At 38.3% G+C, this 11,796-nt stretch overlaps 1 protein-coding gene across 1 annotated transcript in view; it reads right to left on the bottom strand.

Annotated features, from left to right (window-relative positions):
* Nucleotides 1-5,977: 5,977 nt before the first annotated feature.
* Nucleotides 5,978-11,796, bottom strand: part of LOC133117936 (CUB and sushi domain-containing protein 1-like) — a 503,171-nt gene continuing 497,352 nt past the window's right edge. Inside the window, exons 68-70 of the mRNA XM_061227463.1 lie at nt 11,316-11,403; nt 10,659-10,791; nt 5,978-8,829 (exon numbers count right to left, since the gene is read on the bottom strand). Of these exons, the coding sequence (XP_061083447.1) occupies nt 8,670-8,829; nt 10,659-10,791; nt 11,316-11,403 (381 nt within the window). The 3' untranslated portion in view covers nt 5,978-8,669. The remainder of the gene's footprint in view (nt 8,830-10,658; nt 10,792-11,315; nt 11,404-11,796) is intronic.

Raw genomic sequence — 11,796 nt, 5'->3', positions numbered from 1 at the left:
TTACTGGGCTCAAAGTGGCGTGTAGCCAACCCCCCAACAGAGATCAAGTCCCCTCCCAGGATCGCCTTCAAAAATAACAAAGAAAAATAATAAACAGTGGCCCTTTGTAAGGATGCAATCCAGCTGGAGACACTCTAACTTTACCGAAGCCACTATATGGTGAGCAGAAGGGCAAATCAAAGGCACAGTACAAAGGCGAACACAGTCGAACACGAGTCAGGCACTGGGGCGAACAGATCAAAAAGGGCAGGGCAGGAATCAGTTGCAAGGGAGGTAAGGGTAAAAAACCAATCAGCAAACAAATCAAGACGGCCTAGGCAAGAGTCAAATTCGAAAACAAACGAGGCAATGATCATACACGGAATCCAAACATCAAACAAAGCAAAAAGGCTAGGCGAGAGTCGTAAGTCGAATACAAAAACGATCATACAGAAATCACAAATCCGCAGTCAAACGCGAAGGGCTCGCAGAGCTAGTCTACTCCGATCGGTAGGATTGGCGGCCTTTTTCAAATTAACAAACTGGTAGCGGAATTCGCCAATCTGTGGCAAACTGAAAGTAAAACGAAGATCGTTGCGCATCCAGCACAAATGCAGAAACGCAAATACATAAGCTTATGACAGAGGTCGTAACAATGTTAATTATTATGTGATTGATTGGACAGACTGTTCACACCTGACTCTCATGTAAAGGTAGGGTGGAGAATCAGAGGTATTTGATGATCCCTGTACTACAGTGTTCAGTGTAGTATTGTATTTCACTGCATTTTGCCTCTATTTTTTGCATGTATTTTGTATCAATGCAGCACATTTTGTATCAATGCAACGCTATACTCTGGTGTACAATTGCAGTGAGAGTGTTCAGTGCAGTGTTTCATTGCAGTGCCTGTGTTTAATATCACGGCAGCACCGAGCTTTACTGTGCTCTCCTATCGCAGTGCCAGAGTTCAGTGAAGTGTTTTATTGCAGTTTCTATGTTTAGTGTGTTGTATTACTTTCAGACATCAATCAGATCTGTCAGGGAAGATGTGTGTCTGCCTGCTGCTATCCTATATGTTTGGGTCCAAAATCCAAATGAATGTGTGAGGTAAGATTTGGGATGGATGGCATGGCCAATTTGCAACGGGAGACTCCTATATTTAAAAGCTCCATTGGAGCAAGAATTCTGCAGATATAGGCTGGCAGAAAACCGATTAAACTTTTCCCAGGCTTTGGGGAGGACAACAATGTCTAACAGCAGAACTCTGAAAGAGTCAGGGTAAATTTATCATGGCCACTCCCTTATAAACCCGTTTATTCAATAGTTGGAGAAATAAACTCTATCCCAGTTTGATGCCCACCTATGAGCTTAAAATTAAGTGCTATTTATTTCCCGCCTATATACCCGCCAAAGGGTAGTATTGTGCTTTAATTGTGAAATTGTTAAAAGATTTACTTGATTTCCAGTCTCTATCATCACAGTTGCCCTAACTAACCTCTATTGACAAGAAAATATAAGCAGTTTTTGGTTACAACTACAACTTATTATCTAACTTATTACCTCATATTTGAGGATAAATTTACTCGGGTGACAGATTTTGAGGAGAGATGAGCATCCCGAAACAGCAGAAAAGCAACTATATTAAACTAATAAATGCATATGAATTAAGGAATTAAAAACTGATTTACATATAAGCGCGTAAACACAGGCAAGATTGTCATCATTAAACGGAGAAGGCAGAATTTCAGCGAGTAGAAGTTGATGTCTTACACAGGTGTTGCAGATGGTGGCGAGAGAAAATAACCTGGCATTATATGCATTTTCATGATTCCTTTGATCAGCTTCATTTGAATTGCTGAGATTCGGTCATGATCAAAACCCGCTGAGTGGATGCAATTTGACTCAGATCCAAAGGTCCATCACAGGGAGGCCAGTGTTGATGTCTGTGCACAACAGACTACAACAATGTAGCACTGTTCTCTGATCAGGCATCAGGCCATCATTTATTCAGCAAACAAGATTCATTACACACAATTATTCCACCTCAGTTTTTTAAGCAGAGCTGTTGCCAACCTTTATTATGATTCATTTTTTAGGAATTATGAAAATGTGCATTTTTAGAAAATAAGTTATTTCGCTGAAAATATATTTTCCCAAAACTAGATCATTAATTCCAATGGATCACCTAATTAGTTTTGACAGCGTTTTCTTTTTAATCTTAAAAGTTATTCTCTGTAATGATTAAATCAATTTTACTCAACTGTATCCTGTAACACAACAAAAAAGGAAGCTACAAAGTGAGAATCTTTGATTAACAAGGATGGCAAGTACCTGAATTAATTATTTGAAGTAATCCCAAAGGTTCCACTTCGCACTGAACTGTTATTGGTGTGTAGTCCTCTGGCTGTACAGAAGGTATTAGTGGTGATGGCTGGCAGCATTAATTTTGCAGAACCTGCATGCTAGTTTGTGCTGTCCTGAGTTGAGTGTGTACAAATGGCGGTGAACATTTTGGTGAGGAAATAAAATCATTAAAAGATTTATGTTTAAAGCAGATATAGCTTCACCAAGCTACGAAAGTGCCATTTGATTGTCACTCAATACATTTTGTTTAACATAATGCTCTTCAAAGAGCACTCCAGAGTGCAGTCATTGTAGATAATATTTAACAAGAAGAGTTGTCATTTTCTACCAACAGTAAATCATCGAACATAAAAGCAAAGAAATGTGATGAAATGATGACCAAAGGCAAAGGAAGATGTCCTGATGGAACATCTTAAACACAAATCTGATCTTCTGAAAGGCAACCAAAAACTATTTTCAACACCATAGATCACGCTTGTGCTGAGTTGAAAAGAAACAAAAACACACTGACTTGACTGTTTTGTACATTTAAAAAACTTGCTGAAGTTGAAGACTTGTGTCTCTGTGCTTATAATAGGTCAAGATGCCCTGCTTGGGTTAGAAAGGCATGAAAGTGTATGAGAGTTTGTAAGAACAGCTGGTCACAGGGGACTTACAGCTAAAGGCATCTATTGTAAAGGCTGCCCCATAGTGCAGTACCAGAATCAGTCTTTAAAGATAATGTTGTGTGAGGAACAGTCTCACTGAATACCTTTTGAGAAAGGGCATAAGTGAACGTTACTAGCAAGTCTATATTGATCGTTTGCTAAACAATATTACACCGGTGGAACACATAATTAATAAAACAACATCTCTCAACCATAAAATAATAACTGAATGAATGAACAGTACATTAATAATCATTTATATAATGCTTTTTGCTATGATTCAGGGCAGCTGGCTACTGTCGCCCAACACAATGTCACACAGCATGCTGCGAAGTTAGCCAACTAATTACTGGTGGATGCACTACAGGAAGACACCAACCACGGGGGTGTTTGCCTGTACTCTGCCCGATAATAACCAAACTTCCTAGAGATATTTTTTAAGCCTATTTGTTATTAATAAATATAATGGTTCATTTAGTTATAATGTTTGACATACCTTTAAATCAGCTGAGAGACTGACCCACACTGCTGGTCCTCACCAAAGCTGAGCATTCTGGAAGCAGACAGATACATTGGTTCCCAAAATAATTGTCCCATCCACAATGAAGAATTCCTACTGTGAGTTTAGAAGAAACTTGCGGGACTGAAATGACTGACTGAAGTCCGTTCAGGAGACCTGAGTAGTTTCCCTCCCCATTAAGGGCAGTAGGGACATGTTCTTATGACGGTAAGCAGGATCCAAGACAATATCGTTGTATGTTCGTTGGACAGTGCGATTCTGCACAGAGACGAGAAAAACATGAACCAAAACAGCACATTGCTGTTGACACTCCTGCACTTGTTTCTAGGCATGTGAAAAATTGATGAAATTTCAACAAGGTCATGTGGCACAGTCTGAATCAGCATCTTGGCTTCATGGCTTCTCAAAAGCGGGGTACATGACTCAGATAAAAAATGGCAAGCCAACATGATGTAGCATTTTAAATAAATGCTTTGAAAGTATGTATATTTCTGTCTGGGTTGACCTTTAATCCACCTTTCGCTAATGCTTCTATTATGTATTCATATGTCAAAATAGCCCTCATCCAGAAAACTTGTACCAAGAAACAAGTTGCTGCCTATTGACTAATCTGCATCCACAGGGCCTGTCATGTTGGATTTCAAATGTAATGGCTACATTACTTGTAGACCTATGTATGTCAATCAGAGTTCATACAGTTTGTTTGGAATGATGAGAGACTGTGCATTTTGCTTACCCTGTCTGAGTCAGGCAAAGTCCACACATATATTCAACAGTGTGTGTGAAAATAATCCACCCAAAGTTTCCTTACTAGTACACTAATTGCCACAGGAAAGCGATACCTTTGCATGCATCGAATGTGCTGTTAGTGAGATGAAAGCATTCGTCGGTCCTCTGATGTTAAGACCATTGCACAAAGAAAAGTGTCTGTCATTCATCATCAGTCATCCTGTCAGGCTTAATGCCATGTTCCTGGCCAAGACAAAAAAAAACAACCTGAATGTCCTTTTGAACAGACTATGCTGTGATGATCTTCAAATGATTGAATATGTTTTAGTTTTTTTTCCCACAATCTAATAAGCTAGCAATATCAGCTCTGGTTGACAAAACAGCTTCAAGGACGTCTGATGCATCAACAGAATCTTGCAGAGAACTGGTCTGTATGAGCAAGTGGCAACAACAAGCCATACCAAATATGAAACACACATTCATACTAAGCACGTGAATGATTGGGCAAACACGTGACGAATGTATATTCTTTGGTTTGACAAGACAAAAATGCAACATTTGGTTTACATTCAACATGTCACTTTTGATGCAAGTGCAGCACAGTACATCACCTAGGCAACGCCAGCCACCTCATCAGTCATATGGGTGGCAGAATCATGTTACAGAGCTATTTGTTGCCAGTCGGGAATGGATAACGCATCTTCGAGGAAGCCCTGCTTGAACTGGCCAAAATTGAAAAGCCTGTCTCAAATTCTCAATTTACAGGTGACACAAAACAAAGCTTGCCTGGATTTTTTTTTTGTTTTTTTGTAAGTGATTGTCCTTCAGTGGGTCAGCCAAAGCCCCGACTGGAATCCAAGACAGAATGCCTGGAAACACACAAAGATGACAGCTCCAAGGAACATGTCCGAATAGAAGATATGTGACGCAATGCCATAAATGGCGTATCTTTGTGCAAATCTCATTTTACTTTTTTAAAAATTATTATTATTTCTTTTTTAGGAAGATCAGAGCTACAAAATGAGGTATCACATGTCGGGATTGGCCAATCCGTTTTGGAGATATGGCTTATTAAAGTGTGTGTGTCTGGTTTGATCTTGGATATATTTGTATCATAATAGCTGCCTTTATTGTGTCTATGTACTGCAGTATCAACAGTGAATGTATTAATTGTTACCAAAAGCACTTATATTACATGAGTAACTAAATATGTCTGAAACAAGCCTTTCCTTCATAAGATACAAACTAGAGTTCCCCATTCCAAATTCTGCAATGTGCACGTTGATTACTCTTGTCACAATGCACTGTCAATAGATATTTGTGTTTGATGGGCAGAATGACTGACTTTAATGAATAATTCACCCTTTGTGTCTGACCACTGCACATCTGAGTCAATCAAAAAGTTTACGTAATCCTGAAATAGCACATTTCTTATTTATATGGTTCCATCATTGGTGTATAAAAGGTGTTACAAGATTAATAAGAACAAACATTCAGCACAGACAAAAAAATCTATATCAAATATTTAATCTGTCTCAAATATATATTTTTTTCTTCAAAAGGTGGTGTGAACAAACTATATAACAATTTATAGGTGATTCTTTGATGGACACATGGCATTTTTATACAGCTTTGTCTGGTCTGTACTGACAGAAGTGTGCACAATCTACCAATTGAAATGAGATACTGTATCAGTATGTTCGTGATATATGTATATTACATGAATGATAAATGTACATTTCGTATAGTAAAAACATTTATTTTAACAATTTTATACCTACATTATTCAAAAAAGTACAGCATATTTAATCATTTTACAAATTTGTCATAAAAAATATATTTCTGTACAAAAAACATTTTCTTCTGCTCCTACTTCAAGTCAAAAGCGCATGGTAAAATGGCGATGCAGTTGATGGCGAGGCAGATTTACAGCTCTGACGGCGAAGGTATTTTACAGAGGAGGAACGGGCGACGTTATTGCAGTGAGCCTGGAGGCAGGAGATGTAGGGGAAAGCAGCAGCAGGTAAAAACATCACAAGAAGCAAATGGAGGAAGGCGGGAGACCGACTCCATCCCAGATTCTGCACCTCAGCTTTCCAGATTTGACGCACCATTTTTACCATAGGTACTGATTTCAGCAATATTAAATGAAAAATATAAAATTTCTTAGAAAAATTAAGGTTAAGCGAATGCTTCTTATTTTACATACTTTTTAAAGATGTACACTTGATGATGCACGCTCGCGCGCACATACACACGCACACACGCACGACGCACGCACTGCAAACTTCCCCTCTGCGCTGAAATGACTTGGACAAAATCTGATATCGGTAAACATTTCACAAGGTTATAGTTCATATTTTCTATGCCACTGATGAATGGATCTGAATGCAGATGCAACAGATGTCTGATTTGAACACAGCGATTAGCAGGGAATTCACACATACATAAAGAAGGCTGTAACTGAATAGATGAGCGCACACACTATGTCACCAATCTGATCAGCTTGCTCAACCATGACTTTTGGAATCACAGTGTATATGCTCCTGGGGAGCCCAGCGCTTCGACACACACATTGGTGGCACAATGAAATACATCATTAGTGTAGCAAACGTATTGGCCATGTCACATTTCCAATTCAATAAGGCAGTGTTCCATGGGTTGTAATTTTGAAGCATGTCATCAAATTATCTTCTTTGAGATATGTCGAATTACAATGGGAGGGGATATGTAATAAAAATTAATCTTGCCAACGCGTTTTTCGAGACGACGTAGAACTCTCTGCGCTAATTCCATGGCTGCCCGGGAAGGAACGTTGTCCTGATCTGAACCTTCTCGGGCATTCACCAGTACACAGAAAACACACTATAAACACACATGCACTCACAGCTGTGATAGAAAGTAAATGCAGCATTTTCGAAAAATAAACACTTCATTTTCTACAGCATTATAGAGAAATAAAACCCCTCTCTGCAGATGGTATTCACATGAGAAGATTTGTAGAACCCCCCTTTGTTAGATATTTTGTTGCTATTTTCTGATGCTGCTGTACATGTTTTCACATAGCTTCATCTCGTGTAACAAACAGCTGACCCAAAATACGCATAATGGAGCACTGCTGCAATTTTGTAGAAATACCAAGAGCATAACAAATGAAAGAAAAAAATGTAACAAACCAAAAACATTCAGTGGATTCAGTGAGAGAGCCAGCAACTGACCCCCATAGGTACTCACGTATAGGCCATCTACTGCATTACAGTAAACTCCCATCTACTAATTTCTTGAAGATGGTTAATGTGCTGCATCACACCAGAAGAGGAATACAAATAACTATTAATAACTAAATCACATAAAAACAAAAAATAAAAAGGAAAGTAAAACCCAACCAAGAAAAAAAAAACCTCACTCATACTATTTAACTGACACTCTACAAGTCCTGGGCCTCCATTAAAAAATAATAAAAATAAAATAATGTGGACACTGGTGTAAGATACCAACAGTAAGCATTAAAAATGTTAAATGATTGAAGAAAAACAACATTCCCAGTTGGGCCCAAGGGGTTGAACTGCAGTTCAAATGTGAAGACTCGTAATAATTTTTATTTTCTTTCCATTTCTTTGTTTTTTGCAAAATCAGTAGAAAATAAAATCAACCTGTCAAAACTTAGAATGACAACATGCTTCCTGCATCCATGGAAACACAAGTTTATATACACATGATCAGCGTATAGAAACGGCGTATAGAAACCCTGTATGTATTTCTGTTTGCTAGTATTCTTTTCTCTTTTGAACCAGTTTGAAATCCATTCATAACACACTAGTGCAAAAATTGTGCAGTAATGTTTTTGCAACACAACAGCTGAGAGAAATCCCTCTGCTATCGAGAGAATTGATAGCAAAATTCATCTGCGGGACTCTTGCAGCTGTAGCTTATTCTCGCTCGTATTAGTGGAGTCTAGCCAGGTACAAGCAACCACGTTGGTTCAAAGACTTTCCTTTATGGTTCATCTTCAATGAAGGAATTCCTTTTGTCAACAATTATGTGGCTTTTCAAGACACTTCAACATTGTCCCAAGATAATTATTTTGGAAAAATAGAAATAAAAAAAAAAATAAAAAAAAACTTTCTTTATGTAAGGGTCATGAAAGGTAAAAACTTTTAAATTCAAGAAAGTATCTTTAATTCCATTGTAATCTCGGCCACAATCTTGGTCTTGCTGCATGGAAAGTCTGTTTTTTGTAATATGTCCATAAAAGAGTCTTCTTATAATTGATCGTTTGATCATATCCACAGGGAAGTTTGTATAAAGTGAATACACGGTCTTACTGTAGCAAAGCGAAGTCGCAAGGGAGAATTGGCATATGGCATCAAAGAAGTCACTGCGTACCCAAGAGGTATGGCTGCGGACCAGTCAAACGCAGACCATGAAGGTTATACCACTGTGCAGACCGTGTTTAGAGTTGTGTCGAACCTGACCGCTTTGGCCTCGGTAGGCTTCATGTTTGTGTCGTACATGGGGTTCTCAAACGAAGCCTGTCCGTTCGTGTTCTCGTGCCCTGCGTAGCCGTTGAACTGTACTTTTGGTCTTGTTCTGAAAAACGAAAGAGGTGAGAACGTCGTCGCGTTCATGATTCTCTGTTTTCAGAATACAAGGCTTATGAAAATATAATCACAAGTTATCATACATTTTTCAGGAGCACAGCTGCTTTGCTGGTTTTTAAATTTTAAATAGAAAGTGTTCCCAATCACATTAATCTGATTTACACTTGAACTGTCAGGGAGTCCTTTCATAATGACGGATAGAAAGGCAAGGAAAAACAACAACTTTTTTCCAGATACTGCATTATTTTCCCCTATGATGTTGGTGTAACAACCTCTCTGAATTATGCTAAGGAAAATCTTCAATTCAGTGGAACTGTTCTGAGTCATGTATTAATGTTATTCTTATTTTTCACAATAATACAAAAGCAGAGAATGAAAATTAGAGGGCAGAATATAGATTTCAGTAAGTGGGTTCTTTTACTTAGCAATGACTCACAGCAATGAACTGCAGCAAATAAGAGCATTTCCCTTTTTCTTGTTTTACATCTACCAAACTCAACTCGAGTTCACACTGCTCATTTTTCCAACAATGCAATTTGCATGCCATGATTTGACATCGCCTTCATTTCTTTCCCAATTTCACTTAGAAAACAGACCAAGGACAGAATGTTAAGGAAAGCCCTGGGGCTCACTGTCTGGAAAGCCCTGCTGTTCAATAATAAAATGTCCAAAAACCAAAGGATAGACAGCATAGGGCATTATTAAAACATATCTGTAACTGGTAAAGCAACAACAAATAAAGGAAATTAAAAAAAGAAAAATCTGTGTATCATCATATAAACAAGCACACTTTCAAACAGACTTCTGCCTGTATGACAGAATGAATGAGGTGCGGAAGGTGATTATGAGGCTTAGTTCAAAAACACAGTATAATGTGGTCTGCTGTAACATATTAGATAATAACAAAGGAGGGGGATATTAATCGTATTTATGTCTGGCCTTCAGCATAAAATACTGTGAAAAAAACAAAAAAGCCGCAACTGTAAACATGTCATGGAAATTACCCAAAAGATAATCACTGAATACCTAAACAGCCAGTGCTTGGTGTGGAGTTAATGCATATTCACTCACAGCGGTCAGCTTCAGACAAAAGTCCAGCAAACCTGCCTAGAACCTCAGTGAAATGGCTTTCATTTCTTCTCTGACCCCCCAATTTTCCTACCATGACAGGTCCTCTAAATAGTTTTCCACAACTGTATTTTACTTCAGAGGATGCATTCGGGAAAGCATAAACTCCAAAAGATTTAGTTGACTGAAAAATGTTGACAGATGAAAATTTATTATGGGACCAAACAACACAACGCTGCATCCTCTCTTGTCCAACTGTTTTTTTCTTTTCTTTCTCTTGAGTAGGGTATGGAAAAAGAAAAAAGGACAATGGCAATATGGAAGTAGAGAAATTATTGCCTAATGATTTAGTTTCTTGTGTCTTACCTGCAGCCGGCCCTGATTACATCTTTGGGTCTCTCACTGTCATCTGCGTCTTGTGAAAGTACCCTGCCAATTTTTTTTATTTATTTTAATATAGGGGACTTTTCATCCTTTTGGACAGTAATGTCACAAAAATGTTTTGTTTTGGTAGCTTTGGAAAACTCCCATGCTCTTTTTCCAATAAGATTTATGCACGCAAATGGATTCTTGTTTAATAAAGCATGCAGTAGTGTGCCAACTTGGTTGATATTTGTGGGAGCAGTCCCTACAGGGCAAGTGTCACAGGAGTTTCCCATAACTGTTATAAAATAATTCTTCTTTAAATTCAGTCAATATGGATTTACATTTCCAATGCATGACTGGAGGGGACAAGTGAGAACTCCTTACCTGTGTTTATAGAGGTAAAAGGCAAACCCTGATAGAATTAGAGCAAAGAACGGCACTAAAATAGCAGCTGCCACTGAGCTACTGTTTGTGCCATAATATGGATTCGAAGGGTCCATATCTGTTGTTATAAGACCTAAAGAACAAAACAGAAAACAGTTTGGTTAAGATTTACTGCACTGTAAAAAAGGGGAAAAACACTGTAACAAAATAGCCCCGGATAATCTTACTAGTTGTTTCTAGTAGCTCTAAAGCCCAGTCTCCACCAAACAGCAGAGTTGAGATGAGATGAGACAAGACTAGAGAAATCTCGGAACGTCCGTGTTTAAATCTCAAAACGTCTGCGAATATGGATTTGGCAGTCCAAACCAAAAAGCAGAGTAAACAAATAAACGACTGTTTCCATGACGACCCGCGTTAACTGTAACGTTAAATCACTAATTGGATGCTCAGTTTTCGAAATGCCAGCCGCCGAGAGCCGACGTTCTAAAACCGGACAGTTCACGCTGATAAAACTTTCTTTTAAAGACGTTCTCAAACAGTATCGCCTCGTTTCGGCTGTTGGGTGGAGACTGGGTTTTAACCTCCGGAGTGATTCAGAGGGTTTAAAAGAAGCTGCAGGTGAATTGTGGTCAATCGTTTCACAAAACCAGAACATACCTTGTCTTGTGAACTGAAATTTTCCAAAATCCTTTCCATGTATAAAACCTTGATACACAAATGTATTCTTGTCCGATTCTGCTGTCACCTGGACCACCACAAAGGAAAGAAAAATGGTGTGCTCCACAGATTCATGTGAGTCAAATTACATTTTTGGAGAGTCACTGTTGGTTTTAACATTTTGGTTTTCATGTTCAGACTACTGTATTAACTTTGTTTTTCCTGTTAGTCTAGGGACCACTGATATGTGCCCTTCTCTTAAGATTACCAAGATAAATACACTCTTAATGTAAAAAAGCATATGTCTGCTATCCAGCACAGGGTGAATTCAAATAATTTATCTCCGCCAAACATATTTTTCTTTAATTATTTTCCCAGAGTCATCAACTTTATTTCTCAATGTGTTTTGAGTGTGCAAACAGATTACAATATTGTACTGCGCAAAATACACAAAACCTAATTGTACATGATTAGATGTCTC

This window comes from Conger conger, chromosome 18, assembly GCF_963514075.1.
Source record: "Conger conger chromosome 18, fConCon1.1, whole genome shotgun sequence".
Classification (NCBI taxonomy): domain Eukaryota; kingdom Metazoa; phylum Chordata; class Actinopteri; order Anguilliformes; family Congridae; genus Conger; species Conger conger.
This window is presented reverse-complemented; position numbering and strand designations above follow the sequence as displayed.